The 23423-nt window shown below is 45.3% G+C and overlaps 1 protein-coding gene across 2 annotated transcripts in view; it reads right to left on the bottom strand.

The window, feature by feature from the left end:
• Positions 1 to 797: 797 nt before the first annotated feature.
• Positions 798 to 23423, bottom strand: part of LOC141100131 (uncharacterized) — a 66822-nt gene continuing 44196 nt past the window's right edge. The window contains exon 7 of one of the 2 annotated variants that reach the window (XM_073588391.1): positions 798 to 4906. In XM_073588391.1, coding sequence (XP_073444492.1) covers positions 3546 to 4906 — 1361 coding nt within the window. In that variant the 3' untranslated portion in view covers positions 798 to 3545. The remainder of the gene's footprint in view (positions 4907 to 23423) is intronic. The other variant, XM_073588392.1, reaches the window with a different exon arrangement.

The following is a 23423-nucleotide window of genomic DNA, read 5'->3' as shown; positions in this document are numbered from 1 at the left end:
AGCAAAGCATTTGACAAAGTCTCTCATACAATCCTTATTGAAAAAATGACTAAGTATGGAATGGACAAGGCAACTGTTAGGTGGATTCATAACTGGCTTAGTGATCGGACCCAAAGAGTGGTCGTAAATGGCTGTACATCCAGTTGGAAGAATGTCTCAAGTGGGGTACCACAGGGCTCTGTCCTGGGCCCTGTATTGTTCAACATCTTTATCAACGATTTAGATGAAGGAATTGAGGGTAAACTGATTAAATTTGCTGATGACACAAAGCTAGGAGGGATAGCTAATACTAGAGAAGAGAGAGAGAGGATTCAAAAAGATTTAAATAAACTGGAGAAGTGGGCAGCAACTAACAGAATGGTTTTTAACAGGGAGAAATGCAAAGTACTACATCTGGGCAATAAAAATGAAAAAAGCATATATAGAATGGGAGGAATAGGGCTAAGTGACAGCACATGTGAAAAAGACTTGGGTATACTAATAGATCACAGACTGAATATGAGTCAACAGTGTGATGCAGCAGCAAAAAAGGCAAATGCAATTCTAGGATGTATTAACAGAAGCATACAGTCTAGATCACGTGAAGTCATTATATCCCTCTACTCCTCTTTGGTCAGACCTCATCTGGAATATTGTGTCCAGTTTTGGGCACCACATTTTAAAAAAGACATCAACAAACTGGAGCAAGTTCAGAAAAGAGCGACCAGAATGGTGACCGGTCTGCAAACCCTGTCTTATGAGGAAAGGTTGCAGGATTTGGGAATGTTTAGTTTGCAAAAGAGAAGACTGAGAGGAGACTTAATAGCTGTCTACAAATATCTAAAGGGCTGTCACATTGTAGAAGGATCAACTTTATTCTCATTTGCACAAGGAAAGACTAGAAGCAATGGGATGAAACTGAATGGGAAGAGACACAGATTAGATATTAGAAAAAACTTTTTGACAGTTAGAGTGATCAATGAGTGGAACAGGCTGCCACGAGAAGTGGTGAGTTCTCCTTCAATGGAAGTCTTCAAACAGAGGCTGGACAGACATCTGACTGGGATGATTTAGCGAATCCTGCTTTGAGCAGGGGGTTGGACCAGATGGCCCAGGAGGTCCCTTCCAACTCTACGATTCTATGATTCTATGATTAACATAATTGTGAATATTTACGTACATTTCATTAGTATTTGGTATCATTGCTCTTAAACTAAATGACTTAGGTCAAACGTTTGGGATATCCTTCCATAAGCTTCTCACAAAGTTGGTCTGAATTTGGGCCCATTCGTCCTGACAAAACTGGTGTAACTGATCCAGATTTGTAGGTCGCCTTGCTCGCACCTGCCTTTTCAGCTTTGCCCATAAATTTTCAATTGGATTGAGATCAGGGCTTTGTGATGGCCACTCCAAAACATTGACTTTGCTATCCTAAAGCCACTTTGTTACCATTTTGGCAGTATGCTTTGGGTCATTGTCCATTTGTAAGACCAATTTCCGCACAAGCTTTAACTTCCTGGCTGATGTCTTGAGATGTTACTTCAGTATTGCCATATAATCTTATTTTCTCATGATGCCATCTATTTTACGAAGGGCACCAGTGAAACAACCCCATAACATAATGCTACCAGCCACGTGTTTCACAGTTGGGATGGTGTTCTTAGGCTTTCAAGCTTCTCCCTTTTTCCTCCAAACATAACAATGGTTATTATGCCCAAAAAGGTCAATTTTAGTTTCATCAGAACACAGGACATGCCTCCAAAAATTAAGGCCTTTGTTCCTGTGTGCATTTGCAAACAATCTGGATTTTTTAAGTTTCTTTTGGCGTGATGGCTTCTTCCTGGCAGAGTGGCCTTTCAGCCCATGTTCATACAGTAATCGTTTCACAGTGGGAATTGACACAATCTTACCAGCTTCCGCTATCATCTTCACAAAGTCTTTTGCTTTTGTCCTTGGGCTGATATGCACATATCGGACCAAAGCATGTTCATCTCTGGGACACAGAACCAGTCTCCTTTCGGAGTGGTATGATGGCTGGACATTCCCATCTTGTTTGTACTTGTGTATAATTGTTTGTACAGATGAACGAGGCACCTTCAGGTATCCTGAAATTGTACCCAAGGATGAGCCAGACTTGTGCAAGTCCGCAATTCTCCTCTTGATATCTTGGCTGATTTCTTGAGAATTTCCTATGAGTACACAAAGAAGCAGTGTCTTTCAGGTGTGCATTAAAATACATCCACAGGTGTGTCTCTAATTGACTCAGATGTTGCCAAAAAACCTATCAGCAGCTTCCAACACATGACATCATCATATGGGCAGTCCAGAATTGTTTAAAGGCATAAGCATAGTAATCTTAGTGTATGCAAACGTTTGACTTTGCAGTAAGTAAAAAAAAAAAAAAAAGTCTTAAAACATTCTCTCTCTCATTATTCTGGCATTTGGCAATTAATAATAATTACGGTAATCCTAATTGACCTAAAAGGGGAAAGGTTTATTCTGATTTCATGTCAGATGTTGAGAAAAACATGCATATGTGTCTTTTTATATAGTGTATGTAAACTTCTGGTTTCAACTGTATATGTGTCCATCAATATGCAACCATTTATATAGAGAATCCCAAGAATATTTTAAAAATGCCATACTTAGCTCAGTCGAGTGTCTTCATTGTTTATACTTGATCCCATAGTGGATATTGGATTTGCTATTCCTGATTTTTGTGGTGCATCTACCACTTGTGTGTGACAATGTCTAGTGTAGGTGTGTATCATGGTGTCAAGAGATACCTATAGTTGAGCGGGGATGCCGTGTCGCTATTTTAGGGTGTCAACCTCCGCCCCTATGTAGGTAAACAGTCTTCTAGGGCTCATCAGAAATTGTTAGTCCTCTTTTCGTCTGGTCACACCCAATACTATATACACCTTTTTATCTATAAGTATTTTAGGAGTGGTTCAAATATGGACGTTTTTAGATATATAATAATAAAAGTTTTTTTGCTTTTTTTTCAGGATGGGGGTGGGTGTTTCCTTCTTTTTGGCTTCCATAAAATTGGACCAAACACGACTAATATACTTAGCTCTATGGTTTCAGTGATGCTGCAATCAACAGACAATCCACACTAGAAAAAGCTTATTGTAAGCTTACTTATCAGACTAAGGAACCACATGTGGACTGTTGTTGGCCCCTTACTTATGATTAATATAGAATAGAGAATGGGATGCTCGCGGTGTCACTAATTCAGCAGGCTTAATGCACTATCCTATTCTTTAAATTTGAGTTACTGTAGACCACTACACTTACTAAAAAAGGTAAATTTTGCCATAAAATGAACATTTTACATGATTCATAAAAACTTACAAAGAACCAGATTCATTGAGCAGTTTTCTGATGTAAAGCACTTGAAACTCATAATTGCACAAAAATTTCAAATTTTAAGTGCTGGCACACTGCATCTGAAAGATGTACCACATTTTCCACGAAGGTGCATGTCTCTTAATGAATCTTATTCCAGTCCATTCCATTCCATCAAAAATAGAGCGCAAAACATCAGTTTTGACTAATCGGGATCAAATATCTTCACAGGTTTCATCCTCAGGAGAATCATTTTCTACACTCTGAATATTTAGTAAAGCTTCTTCCTTAATGGAATTTTCTGCTGGTAAAATATTGATTTCTGGACAAACCATTTCACTTTCTGAATATGAAAAGGATCGAGGTCCTGTATGAGTCATCTGATGTTTAACAAGAGAAGATTTCTGGGTAAAACATTTCCCACATTCTAAGCATGAGAACGGCTTCTCCCCTGTGTGAATTTTCTGATGTTCAGCAAGGGATGATTTCTGAGTAAAGCATTTCCCACATGCTGCACACGAATATGGCTTCTCCCCTGTATGTACTCTGTGATGAACAACAAGATCTGACTTCTGGGCAAAACATTTTCCACAATTCAAACATGGGAAAGGCCGCTCCCCAGTGTGTGTTTTCTGATGGTCCAACAGAACCGATTTTCGAGTAAAACGTTTTCCACACTCTAAACATGAAAATGGCTTCTCCCCTGTGTGACATTTCTGATGTCCAACAAGAGATGACTTCTGAGTAAAACATTTCCCACATACTAGACAAGAGAATGGCCTCTCTCCAGTGTGAGTCCGTTGATGTTTAATAAGATCCGATTTCTGGGTAAAATATTTCCCACATTCCATACATGGATTTTCTCCAGTATGAAGTCGCTGATGTTGAACTAGACCTGATTTACGGCTGAAACATTTTCCACAATCAAAACATGAAAATGGCTTTTCTCCAGTGTGAGTTTTCTGATGGTCAACCAGATTCGATTTCTGAGTGAAACATTTCCCGCACTGCTCACATGTGTATGGTTTCTTTCCTGTATGTGTTTTCTGATGTTCAAAAAGAACAGATTTCCAAGTAAAACATTTTCCACACTCTGAACACGAAAATGGTTTTTCTCCTGAGTGGCCTCTCTGATGTTCAACAAGAACTGATTTCTGTGTAAAACTTTTCCCACATTTAGAACACGGAAATGGCCTCTCATCTGTATGAATTCTCTCATGTTTAATAAGACCTGATTTCTGGGTAAAACCTTTCCCACATTGGAAACATGAATATGGTTTCTTATCTAAATGAAGGAGCTGATGTTTAAGGAGACTTGCCTTGCTTTTAAAATATTTTCCACACTGAGGACATGGGAACGATTTGTCCCCGTTTTGACCTGCACTTTGTTTAGTTATGAGTGACTGATCTGACGAAGTAGAAGGATCAGATAACTGCTGTTTGCCATGAAAAACTGATGGTTGATTTGGGTTGATGAGGTTTTCTTTTGAAGTCTTCGGTGTGATATTTTCGCCATCTAATTTACAATCTGGGGATGAAGTCAGATCTCCTTCCGCTTTTCCAGTGAATCCATCTGCTGGGAATAAAAACAAATTTGAATATCCCTGCTTTTTTTTTAATCAATTACGGTAATTAGAGCAGGACATCTCATGTGACTCCTCTTGACACTACTGAATGATACATAGGACCTAAAGAGGTTGTCCAATACCGTAACACAGTTAAAGGTTTTGCCATAAATGCTTAAAGAGGACCTATCACCATCAAACATAACTGGTTATATTTCAGTAGGGATCAAGTAAATGTAACTAAGCATGGATAAATTCACCTTTGGGAGCATAATGACTGTGAATATAGTTATTATAGCAGCCAGAATACAGCCCATGAGAGCAGCCATCTTGAGACTGGCAGCTCAGTGTGTGGAGTTCTAAGGAGACATGCCCCTGGATTCCAGGCCTGTTGCTTGGCAGCGCCTCTGGTCAGCAGCAGTGTGCTAACCCCGAGTTTCACACTTTGCTTCTGCTGGACGTTCATGGGTTCTGTCTGTATCCCCCTAAAAATGGGACTGTAATGACAAACGGAGTTCAAATGAGCGCCGTTTGTTTGTTTTTCTGAACATGTTCATTTGATCAGATGAGCAGAGATGTCTACCTTTGCCCATCTGAATAAATGGACATGTTCAGAAAAAAAAAACCACAAGCACAGTTCATTTGAACTCTGTTCATGTCATTAAAGTCTATAGTCCCATCGTTGGTCCATCTAAAGCCTCCTTCACATGTCTGTGTGTACAGTACGTGTGGTAACTGTTTTTTTCACGGATACCACATGTTCTCACAATACTGAATGTAGATGATACATTTTGCACAAAAAAGATTTTTTATTTTTACCCATTATTTGTACCTTTTTAGAATAAGGTCACATGATCCTTTAAAAATGTTGACATAATATATGCAATCAGCCCAATCACATCGTATACGCATTCAGCCCACAACCCTCACACAGTAAACACATGCAGCACACACGACACTCACATAGTACAGTGGGGAAAAAAAGTATTTAGTCAGTCAGCAATAGTGCAAGTTCCACCACTTAAAAAGATGAGAGGCGTCTGTAATTTACATCATAGGTAGACCTCAACTATGGGAGACAAACTGAGAAAAAAAAATCCAGAAAATCACATTGTCTGTTTTTTTTTCATTTTATTTGCATATTATGGTGGAAAATAAGTATTTGGTCAGAAACAAGCAATCAAGATTTCTGGCTCTCACAGACCTGTAACTTCTTCTTTAAGAGTCTCCTCTTTCCTCCACTCATTACCTGTAGTAATGGCACCTGTTTAAACTTGTTATCAGTATAAAAAGACACCTGTGCACACCCTCAAACAGTCTGACTCCAAACTCCACTATGGTGAAGACCAAAGAGCTGTCAAAGGACACCAGAAACAAAATTGTAGCCCTGCACCAGGCTGGGAAGACTGAATCTGCAATAGCCAACCAGCTTGGAGTGAAGAAATCAACTGTGGGAGCAATAATTAGAAAATGGAAGACGTACAAGACCACTGATAATCTCCCTCGATCTGGTGCTCCACGCAAAATCCCACCCCGTGGGGTCAGAATGATCACAAGAACGGTGAGCAAAAATCCCAGAACCACGCGGGGGGACCTAGTGAATGAACTGCAGAGAGCTGGGACCAATGTAACAAGGCCTACCATAAGTAACACACTACGCCACCATGGACTCAGATCCTGCAGTGCCAGACGTGTCCCACTGCTTAAGCCTGTACATGTCCGGGCCCGTCTGAAGTTTGCTAGAGAGCATTTGGATGATCCAGAGGAGTTTTGGGAGAATGTCCTATGGTCTGATGAAACCAAACTGGAACTGTTTGGTAGAAACACAACTTGTCGTGTTTGGAGGAAAAAGAATACTGAGTTGCATCCATCAAACACCATACCTACTGTAAAGCATGGTGGTGGAAACATCATGCTTTGGGGCTGTTTCTCTGCAAAGGGGCCAGGATGACTGATCCGGGTACATGAAAGAAGGAATGGGGCCATGTATCGTGAGATTTTGAGTGCAAACCTCCTTCCATCAGCAAGGGCATTGAAGATGAAACGTGGCTGGGTCTTTCAACATGACAATGATCCAAAGCACACCGCCAGGGCAACGAAGGAGTGGCTTCGTAAGAAGCATTTCAAGGTCCTGGAGTGGCCTAGCCAGTCTCCAGATCTCAACCCTATAGAAAACCTTTGGAGGGAGTTGAAAGTCCGTGTTGCCAAGCGAAAAGCCAAAAACATCACTGCGCTAGAGGAGATCTGCATGGAGGAATGGGCCAACATACCAACAACAGTGTGTGGCAACCTTGTGAAGACTTACAGAAAACGTTTGACCTCTGTCATTGCCAACAAAGGATATATCACAAAGTATTGAGATGAAATTTTGTTTCTGACCAAATACTTATTTTCCACCATAATATGCAAATAAAATGAAAAAAAAACAGACAATGTGATTTTCTGGATTTTTTTTTCTCAGTTTGTCTCCCATAGTTGAGGTCTACCTATGATGTAAATTACAGACGCCTCTCATCTTTTTAAGTGGTGGAACTTGCACTATTGCTGACTGACTAAATACTTTTTTTCCCCACTGTATATGCATTCAGCACACACACCGCTCACATATTATACACATGCAGCTTGCACACCGTTTATATCGTATACACATGCAGCACACACACTACTCATATAGTAAACTCATGCAGTAAGCAAACTGCTGCAATATACAAATGCAGCACCACACCGCTCACATAGTATACACATACAACAATCACACCGCTCACATAGTATATGCATTCAGCACACACACCATGCAATGCACACCGCTCATAGTATACACATTTAGCACACACACACTGCTCACGTAGTATACACATTCAGCACACACACTGCTCACCTAGTATACACATTCATCACACACACTGCTCACATAGCATACACATTCAGCACACACACACCACTCACATAGTATACTCATGCAGTAAGCACACCACTCACATAGTATACACATGCAGCAAGCACACTGCTCACATAGTATACTCATGCAGCAAGCACACCACTCACACTGTATACACATTCAGCGCACACACCGCTCACATATTATACACATGCAGCAAGCACACCGCTCATAGTACACACATGCAGCAATCACACCGCTCATATAGTATATGCATTCAGCACACACACCGCTCTCATATTATACACATGCAGCATGCTCACTGCTCATAGTATACACATTCAGCACACACACTGCTCACATAGTATACACATTCAGCCCACACACACTGCTCACGTAGTATACACATTCAGCACACACACTGCTCACCTAGTATACACATTCAGCACACACACCACTCACATAGTATACTCATGCAGTAAGCACATCGCTCACATAGTATACTCATGCAGCAAGCACACCACTCACAGAGTATACACATGCAGCAAGCACACCGCTCACACTGTATATACATTCAGCACACACACCGCTCACATAGTATACACATGCAGCAAGCACACCGCTCACACTGTATACATTCAGCACACACCGCTCACATAGTATACACATGCAGCAAGCACACTGCTCACATTGTAAACACATTCAGCACACACACTACTCACATAGTAGACTCATGCAGCAAGCACACCGCTCACATAGTATACACATGCAGCAAGCACACTGCTCACACTGTATACATTCAGCACACACAACGCTCACATAGTATACACATGCAGCAAGCACATTGTAAGCACATTCAGCACACACACTACTCACATAGTATACTCATGCGATGTGTGGCTGCTGCCCATCCCCCGAGCTGCATGGGTTGCCTAATACTAACTAAGCACATGTAAGTCTACTTTCTGCTTTCATCCCTGTTATGTTATATTTGCATTGTACATATTTAATGTCTCAATTTATAGCAACTTTATCTATGTAATCACTGCCCACCTTTTTGGGAATAAATGATAAAATTATCAGTCTGCCTTCATGCTCTAAGAAACGAATTATGCGCCTTTTTTAGATAATCGCTACTAATTGGGGGGTTTGCCACAGACCCTCTTAATTAACTCTTTGATTAAGTGAATTGTGTCTGGTGGCAGCATGGTGTGCGGTTGGTTAGGCTAGTTGACAGTCCGGAAGGGTCTTATATTGCTGAATGAGTGGCTGAGGCCAACGCATTGATAATTCCCTTACTGCAGTAGTCTAACTGCCCGTGCACAACAAGCAGCCCATCCGGCGACTACTTATCCTAGGTGCAGTTCCCTGACTGACCTGAGGGTAAGGGGGAGCGCCGGAGAGCTGCGAGTTCCAAAGTGGAACGGAGAAAGTGGGATATACATAAATCCCCGCAGTTCTTGGAAGGTTGTTAGCAGTGGTGGGGCATCCAAAATACCCCCTGCGATAAATTGTTAGGGCAAGATTAGCTTGCTGTATATTTTTGTCACATGGTGCCAGTGGTGGGATAACTAAGATAAGCCCCCACCGTGCCTGTGATAGCCGTGTGCCGGCAGTGCATCGCGTCCCTCCGTCCGCTGACATACCGGTGTCAGTGGTGGGATTGTCACATACTGGGGGCACAGGGTGTGCTTTCGTCACAATTTGGTGGCAGCGGTGGGATTATCATAGAGCATTAGTGATTTGGTTTGAGAAATCATCCCTCTCACTAAAAACCTGCACGGTTCCTGCGGGAATCCTGCATCATAGGTTTTGGAGAACAGACTCAGTGGTTATTAGTCCTGAGACATTTTTGTGCACGTGCGAGTATTCCCTCCCCTCTCTTTGTTTTTCTTTTCTATCTTTTATTTGGCAACCATGGCTACGATGGGAGCAGAGTGGTATAAGCAGCAAAGGAAAGACACTTATTGCCCTCTGCGGGGTGTGGCAGATCGACACCACGAACAAAAACAAAGCCCAACTGATCGTCGCTCTGGTGCAACGGGAAAACGACCAGAGCCCAGTGAACGCAGAAGTGGGCTCAAATAACAATGGGGCTGCAGCAGAGGCTCCACTCCTGAGCGCTGGGCCTACATACAATCCGGACAGATTGGACCCCTACCTGCAAGCGGCCTTGGACGAACTCCCCGCCGAAGACAGTGAAGGGCGGGTGAGGCTGATCCAGCTATACCGGCAGGAGGCCCAAGCCGAGCGGGAGGCCCAGAGAGCCGAGCGCAGAGGGCCCATGAACTGGAGGTGCTCCAGCAGGGGGGGGGGGAATGCCCCCACGGCCCGAAGCAGTGAGCCCAGCAGTGTCCAGAGTCCTAAACCCCGGCCAGAGCATTTTCCCGTGATGGAAAAGGACAGGGACTTGGACACGTTTCTGCGAGCCTTTGAGAAAGCCTGCAGACAGTACCGGCTGGATAAGGTCCAATGGGCCCGGTACTTGACCTCAGGGCTAAAAGGCAAAGCTCTGGAGGCGTTTGCTTCTCTTCCGCCAGAAGACGATGATGACTATGACGCCAAATACCGGCTGACACCTGAGGTGCACCGAAAGAAGTTCCGGAACCTCCAACGTGGCCCACACGATAGCTATAGCGATGTGGTGCAAGGACTCAGGACCCACTTTGACCAGTGGATCCATGGACTGTCCGTTGATTCCTTTGAGCTGCTACGGGACCTGATGATCAAAGACCAGCTCCTGCATCTTTGCCCATCTGAGGTCCGACAGTTCATCCTGGACCGCGAACCAACAAATGCGGACAAAGCGGCACAGATCGCCGACCACTATGAGGCCAACCGGAAGCCAGAGATGTGTGTGGAGGCCAGTCACCACCAGCTGGAGAGGGGGTAAGCCTGCAACCAACCCCAGTGCCCCAGCTAGCTGTCCCTCCGGAGGCCCTGTCCCTGTCGCCAACAGCAGGCCTACTACTGACAATCGCAAGTGTTACAACTGCGATCGGACTGGTCACCTCCGTTTCACCAGTCCGGAAAAGCCGAAGAACCCCCCCAGCCAAGGCCCCTGGGCCCAACGCCTCAGTTCTGTTGGTGGGAGGTGTGGTTGGGAGGATTGAGAACAACGTTCAACCCGTCCAGGTGGGTGCCCGTCTTGCTACAGGCCTCAAGGACACCGGGGCTGAACGAACCCTCATCCGTCCTGGACTGGCGGCCCCTGAAGAGTTTGTTGAGGGGAAAACCCTGACTGTCACTGGGATCGGGGGTACCCGCTGTCCCTTGCCAGAGGCCCGGGTATTCCTTGATTGGGGTGCTGGGAGCGGGGTGAGGGAAGTGGGAGTGTCTGAAAACCTGCCCACTGATGTTTTATTGGGGACTGACTTGGGGAGGATGGTTACATACTATGTCCCTGACACCCCTCCCCAATTTGATAATAAGGGTAACGTTAACCCTGATGATGATGGGAAACTGAATGTGTTACCTGCTAATGACGTGATGAGTAATGATGCAACTAACAACCATTCCTTCCCCAGGAATGATGCGGATGGTGATGTAAATGTACCAAAGAAATCTGATAACCATTCTTTTCCTAGGAATGATGATGTATCTGTGCCGAATGAACCTGTTAACCATTTCTTTGAAACGGTAGATGTGTCCACAGGTACCGAAGTGCTCAGCCCCGTCACTCTGCGGAGTGAGATGGCTGAGGAACCCCTGGCAGGAGCAAGCAACAGTGCTCAAGGAAATGGGGAGGTGCATGGGGACCATGAGTGTTAGGCGTCGGGTTCCTGTCGCTGCACAGCGGGAATCCCAAGTCTTACTTCCGGCGGTCTCCCATTCCTCTCCAGCCACAGAGGAGGTTGCTCAGCAAACTCGTCGGTCCCGGCGCTCTGCCCAGACCAGCTCCGTGGGTTTGCTTGCTGCTGCCACCTCTGGCACAGCTATGGCAAGGCATGCTGCTCAGCAGCGAGATTCTCCAGGGACTAAGTCCCCATGTCGGGCCACTGAGCATGCCCGTGGAGTGATCTCTCATTGGAGATCAAGGGTCACATGCTCAGGTCCTGCTCATGTTCGGATTGGTCCATCCGAGAAGCCAGGAAGGTCCCAGACGCTCGCGGATATAAAAGGTTCGCATGGCCGAGCGCTAGGATAGCCTGTATTTTCAGACTATAAGGAGTGAGTGGTGTATGCACGTATGAATGTCTCTGGTGACTGACTCATTATGAAACCCCTACCCTTGGTATGCATGTGTTGTGCAGCCTAGCCTGCTAGCCCCGAGGCTTAGGCGTAGGTAGGTCAGAGTTTGAGTCAGGCATTAGCCATCATCAGTGACTCGGCACGCCTCAGTGCCCTGTGCTCCACACTCCATAGTCAGCGTTTATAGCGGTGCTCGTGGCAGCGACGCCGCGCGTTCAGTGGGCATAGAAGGACTCTAACCCCGTGTCCTTGGGGTAGAGTTCTGTGGCTGCTAGCTGTGCGCTCTGTGGCCGTGCTAAGTGAGTTAAACAGGCTCCGGCATCCACGTTCAGCGGCTGTGCGGCTCCGTGAATTAACAGATTATTTTATAATTTGGTGCGTTCCGCCAGTCCTAACATTATCCTAGCGCCAGGGTCGGGCTAGTAATGGCGGACGAACAGCGACTGCTGCAGTACATCCGGCAGCTGCAGGGCAGGTTGGCGGTTCTCGAGCGTCCAGCCTCAGCTGCGGATGTTACTGCGGTCGCTGTTCAGGCAGCTACAGAGGCTGTCTCCCATGTGACCACTGCCATCCCTGCCCCGACTTTGTCCCACCTCCCACTGCCCGAGAAGTTCTCGGGTGATAGTGCCTCTTGTAGGGGTTTCGTGAGCCAGTGCTCGATACAGCTGGAGCTGCTGGCAGCACGATTCCCCTCCGAGCGGGCCAAAGTGGGATTTATTATTTCCCTCTTGTCGGGCAGGGCTTTGGAGTGGGCCACACCGCTGTGGGAGCGTGGTGATCATGTGGTGCAGAGTGCCTCTCAGTTCTTGGACACTCTGAAGCATGTCTTCCTGGGACCACGAGTCACCCATGACACCGCGCTCCGGCTGCTGGCATTGTCACAGGGTTCGTTCATGGTCAGCCACTTTGCCATCCAGTTCCGGACGCTGGCCTCAGAGTTAGAGTGGCCAGATAAGGTCCTCATTCCGGCATTCTGGAGAGGTTTGGCTGGCCATGTGAAGGACGCTCTGGCCACCAGGGAGACTCCTGCTACACTGGAGGAGCTTATCACCGTCTCCACCCATATAGACCTTCGCTTTACTGAGCGAATGTTGGAGAGGTCCCAGTGTAGGCGGAGGTTTAGGTTGGCACCCCGTTTTGCTAAACCTCTGGAATCTCCCTATCGGGCGTCCGAGCGTCAGGGGGCTTCCCGCCAGGGATCCAGGCCCCGGCCTGCTTGAGCCCCTGTGATCTGTCATGGTTGCCGGCAGTCCGGTCACTTTGCCAACCAGTGCCCACAGCGGCTGGGAGGACGCTCGCCCCTAGTGGCCGTAGGAGGCGGCTCACTAGAATCCACGGCGTTTTCCTCCAAGTTGTCCTTTAAGGGGGACACTTGGGTTTGGTTCTTCCACTCTGGTGGTGGAGGTTTGCGTGGATTCCGGAGCGAAGGGCAATTTTATGTCATCTGCCTTCGCTCAACGGCACGCGATACCACTGCTTATGATGTCCAAGCCAGTCACCGTCAGAGTAGCGAATGGCGCGACTCTGCCCTCACAGATTACCCACCAAACCGCTCCACTGTTACTCTCGGTGTCTCCATCTCATCAGGAGACGATATCCCTCCTCGTCATGCCCGAGGGTATCGACCAGGTCCTTCTAGGGGTCCTCTGGTTGCGGTATCACTCTCCCCATATAGAGTGGTCCTCGGGGAGAATTCTTGGTTGGAGTAAGTCATGTGAGGGTAGATGTCTGAGGGAATGCGTCCAGGTTGCCTCCACCGAGGTCCCCGCAGATCTTTCCTCGATTCCCAAACAGTATCGACAGTATGCGGACGTGTTCTCCAAAAAGGCGGCGGTGACACTTCCACCGCATCGCCCCTATGACTGTCCTATTGACCTCTTGTCTGGTGCTGAGCCTCCCCGGGGTTGAGTCTATCCCCTATCTCTCCCAGAGACAGAGGCCATGTCTCAATACATCAGGGAGAATCTGGCAAGAGGATTCATTAGGAAGTCAGTGTCACCAGCGGAGGCGGGATTCTTCTTCGTCCAGAAGAAGAGTGGGGAACTACGTCCTTGCATCGATTACAGGGGTCTTAACGCCATCACCGTTAATAAGTATCCTCTACCCCTGATATCGGAGCTGTTTGATAGGCTACGGGGAGCGAGAGTGTTTACCAAACTTGATCTGCAGGGGTCTTACAACCTGATTCGCATCCATGATGGGGACGAATGGAAGAAGGCATTTAACACCAGAGACGGGCACTATGAATATCTGGTGATGCCCTTCGGGCTCTGTAATGCCCCAGCCGTCTTCCAAGACTTTGTGAACGCTATCTTCCGGGATATGCTTACCACCTCAGTAGTAGTCTATCTGGATGATATTCTCATCTACTCTCCAGATATTGACTCCCACCGGAGAGATGTTTGCAAAGTTTTCGATCTCCTGCGGGCAAACTCCCTCTATGCCAAGTTGGAGAAGTGTGTGTTTGAGCAGGAGTCCTTGCCTTTCTTGGGCTATATCATCTCTGCTCAGGGTTTGGCCATGGATCCTGCCAAGCTACAGGCGGTGATGGATTGGCAGGAAACCCCATTCTCTATCGCCAATTCATTCCCCACTTCTCAACTTTGGTAGCGCCCTCACCAAGAAGGGTGCAAACCCCAAGTTGTGGTCAGAACCTGTCTCCAAGGCCTTCTCCTCTATTAAATCCCATTTCCTTAGCGCTCCCATTCTACATCGCGCCGATGTGGATAAACCCTTCATTCTGGAGGTGGATGCCTCTTCCGTCGGTGCTGGAGAGGTCCTTGTGCAGTTTTCCACCTGCGGATTTGTAGAATGGAGCAGGTGGAAAACTGTAGCAAAACCGCACAAAAGAAGTCACATGCTGCTTTTTTTTTCCGCACAAAAACCGCACGGAAAAAAACGCAGCATGTGCACAGCGTTTTTTTTTTTTTACATAGGCTTTAATGGTACTGTACATCACCTGCAGTTCTGCTGCAGATCCGCAGCGGCAAATCCGCTGCAGATCCGCAGTAGAAACCGCACCGTGTGCACAGGGCCTAAAAGTCATTTTCTGTTCTATGTTCTGTAGTATACTCAGTGGCTGGAGATTTCCTCTATTCTCCACAATGTAGGTCATGTTTTGACACATTAAATGTCTCATCCATTCCGTGGCTGAGGATAATGTATTCTACATTGTAATATTTATTGGTGTTGAATGCAGCGGATTTCTCCTGCCCGTTTGTCCCCTTTTATTAGAATGTTATTGATTTCAAATATTTTCAATAAACATTGCTTGCTTTAAGCGCAGGCTGCTCTGTGCCAGCTACAGAAGAGGTGTCTGCTCCGTTCAGTAGTCACACGGGAATAGAGAGAGTGACATTAGAGAGATATCTGATAATGTGCTCTGCTAGTCATCTGACTGCTAAAACCAATGAGTGGCTGCAGCGGTTCTGTGCCTTTTGGAATAGAGCAGACACAGCTTTGGCAGAGCAAATCCAGAGCAGCCTGTACTGGATGCACAGTGATGCATGAAGGAAACTATGGCTGTTTATTACTTTAAACCCTTTCTGACATCGGACATAATGGTCCATCCATGTGACATGGGCCAATTTGTCCATGGACGGATCATTACGTCGTCGCGATCAGCCGCGCTCACAGGGGGCCGATCACCAGCCGATTCTGACAGCTGACACCTGGCACTAGGTGCCAGCCACAGTCATAGACTGCACTTTAACCCTTGAAATACTACGATCAAACAAGATTGCAGCATTCCGGAAGCTACCACAGGGCTGACAGCCCCTCTGCCTTTGGATCGGGGACCCCGCGGCGTGACCCCCGCGGCGTGACGACATCCGGGTCACCAGAGCTAGAAAAGTTGTTGTGCAGTGCATGATCAGCAAGTCTCCCTGTCAGTGCAGCGCTAACAGCTTCTGTGGCATGCAGATGCGCCTTCATCTGCATGCTATAGAAGCGATCAGCCTGCAAAAAATTATTGTCCCATAATGGGACTAAGAAAAATCTTAGGAAATAGTAAAAAAAAAAAAAAAAAAAAATTTAAAATGGTAAAAATCTATTTTTTTTTTTAAAAATAAAAAAAAAATCAATCTCTAATATATAAAGCTCAAGTGTATGTATGTATGTGTGTGTGTGTATGTCCGGGATTGGCATACGCACCGTCATAGCTACAGCCACAAAATTTGGCAGTGACACGTCTGGACCACGAGTGTGTCCTAGGCTATGTTGTGAGGCGAAATTTTAACCTCGCGCGTTCCATTTCACCAAACAATTTTGCCCCTATCTACATAATGGGGAAAAAGTGTGTATCAAGCCCCACCCCTCATTATGATGTCATAATGGTTGCCATGGCGACGCTGATGTCATCATAGGTTGCAAGTCCCGCCGCTCATTATGATGTCATAATGGTTGACCATGGGATGGAGGATGTGTGATGGGTATATGGGCACTGGACTATGGGATGGAGAATATGTATGACGGGTATATGGGCACTGGACTATGGGATGGAGGATATGTATGACGGGTATATGGGCACTGGACTATGGGATGGAGGATGTGTGATGGGTATATGGACACTGGACTATGGGATGGAGGATATGTATGACGGGTATATGGGCACGGGATTATGGAATGGCGGATATGTATGATGGGTATATGGGCACAGGACTATGGGATGGCGGATATGTATGATGGGTATATGGGCACGGGACTATGGGATGGAGGATATGTATGATGGGTATATGGGCACGGGACTATGAGATGAAGGATGTGTGATGGGTATATGGGCACTGGACTATGGGATGGAGGATATGTATGACGGGTATATGGGCACGGGACTATGGGATGGCGGATATGTATGATGGGTATATGGGCACGGGACTATGGGATGGAGGATATGTATGATGGGTATATGGGCATGGGACTATGGGATGGAGGATATGTATGATGGGTATATGGGCACGGGACTATGGGATGGAGGATATGTATGATGGGTATATGGGCACGGGACTATGAGATGAAGGATGTGTGATGGGTATATGGTCACTCGACTATGGGATGGCGAATATGTATGATGGGTATATGGGCACGGGACTATGGGATGGAGGATGTGTGATGGGTATATGGGCATGGAACTATGGGATGGAGGATGTGTGATGGGTATATGGGCACTCGACTATGGGATGGAGGATATGTATGATGGGTGTATGGGCACGGGACTATGGGATCGTGGATATGTATGATGGGTATATGGGCACGGGACTATGAGATGGAGGATAATTATAATTTGCTATAACTAACCACAGTTAGTTACTATGCCCGGGCAGCGCCGGGCTCTTCAGCTAGTCTCTAAATAAATTTTTGAATGAAAAAAAATCTAAACAATAAAAGTACACATATTTGGTATCGCCGCGTCCGCAATGACCCATAAAACTGTCCCACTAGTTAATTCCTTTAGTGACTATGGAAAAAAAAACAAGGCAAAAAACAATGCTTTATCATCATACCGCCGAACAAAAAGTGTAATAACATGTGATCAAAAAGACAGATATAAATAAAAGTGGTACCGCTGAAAATGTCATCAAGTCCCGCAAAAAAAACAAGCCGCCATACAGCTCTATCACCAAAAAAATAAAAAAGTTATAGCACTGAGAATAAAGTGATGCAAAAAGAATTATTTTTTCTATAAAAGTTTTTATTATATAAAAGCGCCAAAACATAACGAAAAATATAAATGAGGTATCACTGTAATCGTATTGACTCGAAGAAACAAATCTGCCTTATCAATTTTATCATACACAGAACGGTATAAACGCCCCCCTCAAAATTTTTTTTATGAATCGTTGGTTTTTGCTCATTCTCTCCCAAAAATTGGAATAGAAAGTGATTAAAAGATGTCATGTGCACAAAATTGTACCAATAAAAACTTCAGCTCGTCCCACAAAAAACCTCACATTACTCTGTGGGCCAAAATAGGGAAAAATTATAGCTTTCAAAATGTGGTGATGCAAAAACTAGAATACTAGCCCCCAGCTGTCTGCTTTAGCAAGGCTAGTTGTCAAAAATAGTAGGGGGGACCCCATGCGTTTTTTTAAAATTATTTATTTAAACAATTCATAAAAACAACGTGGGGACCCCTCTATTCCTGATAACCAACCTTGCTGAAGCTGACAGCTAAGGATTGCAGCCCCCAGCTCTGAGTTTTGCCAGGCTGGTTATAGAAAATACAGGGGAACCCACGCCGTTGTTTTCATTCATTTATTTATAGCGCAGGTGGCGGCTGATGAATCCTCCCATCAGCCGCTCCTGCTGTCACTGTTATTAGCAGCAGCAGGATGTTCCATCAGCTGCCGCCTGCTGTCTCTTTTATCACTTAAATGTAACTCTCATCATTCTCTCCTGCTCACGCCGATTGCAGGGAAGAATGATGAGAGCCGTGTTCAGCACCTGGCACCAGGGAACAGCGCTTACTGTAACGACTCTCCCCATGCATGTCATATGGATGACAGTCCGTGGAAACACACTGACGTGCACAGATCCATTCACTTGACTAGGAAAATTGCACTTGTTCCTCCCGAGTCTCTCCGTATGGCTAACTAGTACTGTACAGCCACATATTGGGTATTGCCACGTTCAGTAGAAATTGTGAGACAAATTTTGGTGCCATTTTTACCCACTTCTTGTATCTTTGAATTTAACAAAATTTTGGAGGTAAAAATGTAGCTATTTTGTGTTCACTGCCCATTGGTATAAAATTCTGTGACACACCCATGGTGTCAATATGATCACTGCACCCCTAGATGAATTCATTGAGAGGTGTAGTTTGTAAAATGTGGTCACTTATGGGGGGGTTCTGCTGTTCTAAATTAATATAGGTAAGCGGGCACCACTAAAATGAAGAAGACAGGGATCTACCATGTGTATAGGACCATGAAATGCAAAGACTAAAAAGAAAAGTATACACAATGCATGGGATCAACCTGTGCAAAAATATTTATTCAAAAATCATTATTATACAATACAGTATCAATTCACACATAGGCCTGGACAAAACAATTAAAAACATTTAAAAAAGCCAAAAAAAAAACCAAAAAACACACAAGCACTGATCAATAGAATTTAAACCCGGGACATAAAGGCACAAAAAGCACTTTGGAAGATATAAAGTACATATTCCTTGTCAAAATCCAGGTCACAAATCAATAATAAGTGTACACAGATATTTAATGGGCATGAGCAGCAGGGAATAACACCAAAGAACTTTAAATAAGGTGATTACTAACAGAACCAAGTTCCAGAAAAATGTAAACCAGGCATAGGCATAGCTAATATATAGCACCCAAATTTTGCATAGAAGGTACAAAAGGTCATCATACCACATAAGCAGCAATAATCACCCATGAATCCCTGCCAACAATTGTGAGCCTGGAATGTCCAAATAGTCAAACAGATATAAGGATAAGAAAGTGCTTATTGCAGTCGCTGGGGGAGGTCAGGCCCCACGCGTATCGACAACAAGTGTCTTCATCAGGGGCATAAGTAGTATGGAAGTTTAAACATACCTATATATAGTGAGGCAAATTGATGAGATCAGTAACAGCTGTGAGGGTGCAGGGGCACGATGCATAGTGGCAATGTTCATTCCACTTCCAGTCCAATGATGTCAGAGAAAGGGAGGTAATACCTTACTGAATACTTATTAAAGCAGTATGGTACTGAGACCACTATTAGGCCAGGGTCACAGTAACCAATACGGTCCGTAGTTTACATGCGTAATACGGATGAATGGCCCCTAAACAGTGCTCTGTATATCATCCGTAATCAAGGTGTGACCGCGTATTTTGCGCATGTAAGCATCCGTACGTAATCTGTATAGCATCCGTATGCTGAGATTTTCTCGCAGGCTTGCAAAATGGACATATAATGGATCCCTAAGACAGGTTAAAACCCAAATGAAAAAATAGATATATACACATAGAATACACACACACATATATATATATATGTGAGTCTCAATTGTTATGATTGAGTCACCGTAGGAGGCAAAAACAGAAATGCTAGCTAAGTCCAGAAAACCAGAGAAGTTGGCAGCTATCGGATTGCAGACCCCTGAACCTATCAACACAACTAGCAGTAGCCGTGGGGGGTTCCTATGATGCCCTAGACCCCTCGATCACAGCCGGAGAATTAAATAGGCCTAAAGAAAGAAAGGGGAAATCTAAACTGCCCCAGACCAGACCCCAAAGCAATAGGCAGCCCCCAACATATAATGACGGTGAAGCAAGATGAAAACACAAACACAGACAGAAAGATAGACTGAGCAAAGACGGGGCCAGGCTAACTAGATAGGAAAGGACAGGAAGGCTGCTGTCTGCAATCCGTGAAAAACCCTATGAAAATAAGAGCCAACAGACTGACAGTGAAAAAGGCCCTGAAGACGCTAGGCTTCAAAAAAGCTATGTCAGTACTCAGGAATATTCTGAAGACAGAGCAACCATCAAAAGGAGATTCAGCTCACCCCAGCAGGGAATGGCAGAATCCAGAAAAGCAAGGAAAACAAAAACAAAACACAAATGCTAACAGGCAACGCAGAAAACTTAGCTTTAGAGGAGCAGGAATCAGACTGGTGTCCTAGAAGTCCACAGAGAAATCACCCGCAGGGCAGAAGGGCGTCGGCAGCCTTATATCCAGTCCGTGACTCCACTCAGCCAGTCATCCTCATTAGGCTCAGGTGCCTGATAATCAGGCTCATTACCTTCCTTTACCAGAATAGGGAGTTCACCAGACCTCAGTGACGAAGGGGAGAATGAACTCACAACACTCAATGACATGTGTGTGTGTGTGTGTATGTATATATATATATATATACACTCACTGGCCACTTTATTAGGTACACCATGCTAGTAAGGGGTTGGACCCCCTTTTGCCTTCAGAACTGCCTCAATTCTTCGTGGCAGAGATTCAACAAGGTGCTGGAAGCATTCCTCAGAGATTTTGGACCATATTGACATGATGGCATCACACAGTTGGCGCAGATTTGTCGGCTGCACATCCCTGATGCGAATCTCCCGTTCCACCACATCCCAAAGATGCTCTATTGGATTGAGATCTGGTGACTGAGGAGGCCATTTGAGTACAGTAAACTCATTGTCATGTTCAAGAAACCAATCTGAGATGATTCGAGCTTTATGACATGGCGCATTATCCTGCTGAAAGTAGCCATCAGATGTTGGGTACATTGTGGTCATAAAGGGATGGACATGGTCAGCAACAATACTCAGGTAGGCTGTGGCGTTGCAACGATGCTCAATTGGTACCAAGGGGCCCAAAGAGTGCCCAGAAAAAATTCCCCACACCATGACACCACCACCACCAGCCTGAACCGTTGATACAAGGCAGGATGGATCCATGCTTTCATTTTGTTTACGCCAAATTCTGACCCTACCATCCGAATGTCGCAGCAGAAATCGAGACTCATCAGACCAGGCAACGTTTTTCCAATCTTCTACTGTCCAATTTCGATGAGCTTGTGCAAATTGTAGCCTCAGTTTCCTGTTCTTAGCTGAGAGGAGTGGTACCCAGTGTGGTCTTCTGCTGCTGTAGCCCATCTGCCTCAAAGTTCGACGCACTGTGCGTTCAGAGATGCTCTTCTGCCTACCTTGGTTGTAACGGGTGGCAATTTGAGTCACTGTTGCCTTTCTATCAGCTCGAACCAGTCTGCCCATTCTCCTCTGACCTCTGGCATCAACATGGCATTTCCGGCCACAGAACTGCCGCTCACTGGATTTTTTTTCTTTTTCGGACCATTCTCTGTAAACCCTAGAGATGGTTGTGCGTGAAAATCCCAGTAGATCAGCAGTTTCTGAAATTCTCAGACCAGCCCTTCTGGCACCAACAATCATGCCACGTTCAAAGGCACTCAAATCACCTTTCTTCCCCATACTGATGCTCGGTTTGAACTGCAGGAGATTGTCTTGACCATGTCTACATGCCTAAATGCACTGAGTTGCCGCCATGTGATTGGCTGATTAGAAATTAAGTCTTAACACACAGTTGGACAGGTGTACCTAATAAAGTGGCCAGTGAGTGTATATATATATATATATATATATATATATATACCCACATGTCATTGAGACACACACACACACATATACACTCACTGGCCACTTTATTAGGTACACCATGCTAGTAACGGGTTGGACCCCCTTTTGCCTTCAGAACTGCCTCAATTCTTCGTGGCAGAGATTCAACAAGGTGCTGGAAGCATTCCTCAGAGATTTTGGACCATATTGACATGATGGCATCACACAGTTGGCGCAGATTTGTCGGCTGCACATCCCTGATGCGAATCTCCCGTTCCACCACATCCCAAAGATGCTCTATTGGATTGAGATCTGGTGACTGAGGAGGCCATTTGAGTACAGTGAACTCATTGTCATGTTCAAGAAACCAATCTGAGATGATTCGAGCTTTATGACATGGCGCATTATCCTGCTGAAAGTAGCCATCAGATGTTGGGTACATTGTGGTCATAAAGGGATGGACATGGTCAGCAACAATACTCAGGTAGGCTGTGGCGTTGCAACGATGCTCAATTGGTACCAAGGGGCCCAAAGAGTGCCAAGAAAAAATTCCCCACACCATGACACCACCACCACCAGCCTGAACCGTTGATACAAGGCTGGATGGATCCATGCTTTCATGTTGTTTACGCCAAATTCTGACCCTACCATCCGAATGTCGCAGCAGAAATCGAGACTCATCAGACCAGGCAACGTTTTTCCAATCTTCTACTGTCCAATTTCGATGAGCTTGTGCAAATTGTAGCCTCAGTTTCCTGTTCTTAGCTGAGAGGAGTGGTACCCAGTGTGGTCTTCTGCTGCTGTAGCCCATCTGCCTCAAAGTTCGACGCACTGTGCGTTCAGAGATGCTCTTCTGCCTACCTTGGTTGTAACGGGTGGCAATTTGAGTCACTGTTGCCTTTCTATCAGCTCGAACCAGTATGCCCATTCTCCTCTGACCTCTGGCATCAACAAGGCATTTCCGGCCACAGAACTGCCGCTCACTGGATTTTTTTTCTTTTTCGGACCATTCTCTGTAAACCCTAGAGATGGTTGTGCGTGAAAATCCCAGTAGATCAGCAGTTTCTGAAATACTCAGACCAGCCCTTCTGGCACCAACAATCATGCCACGTTCAAAGGCACTCAAATCACCTTTCTTCCCCATACTGATGCTCGGTTTGAACTGCAGGAGATTGTCTTGACCATGTCTACATGCCTAAATGCACTGAGTTGCCGCCATGTGATTGGCTGATTAGAAATTAAGTCTTAACACACAGTTGGACAGGTGTACCTAATAAAGTGGCCAGTGAGTGTATATATATATATATATATATATATATATATATATATATATATACATATATATATATACACAGTATATATTAACATTTCATAGAGTTCTAC

This window comes from Dendrobates tinctorius, unplaced genomic scaffold (assembly GCF_039654945.1).
Source record: "Dendrobates tinctorius isolate UK_male_01 unplaced genomic scaffold, ASM3965494v1 ptg000103l, whole genome shotgun sequence".
NCBI lineage: Eukaryota > Metazoa > Chordata > Amphibia > Anura > Dendrobatidae > Dendrobates > Dendrobates tinctorius.
Note: the sequence above shows the minus strand (reverse complement) of the source record. Positions and strands in the feature narration are given on the sequence as shown.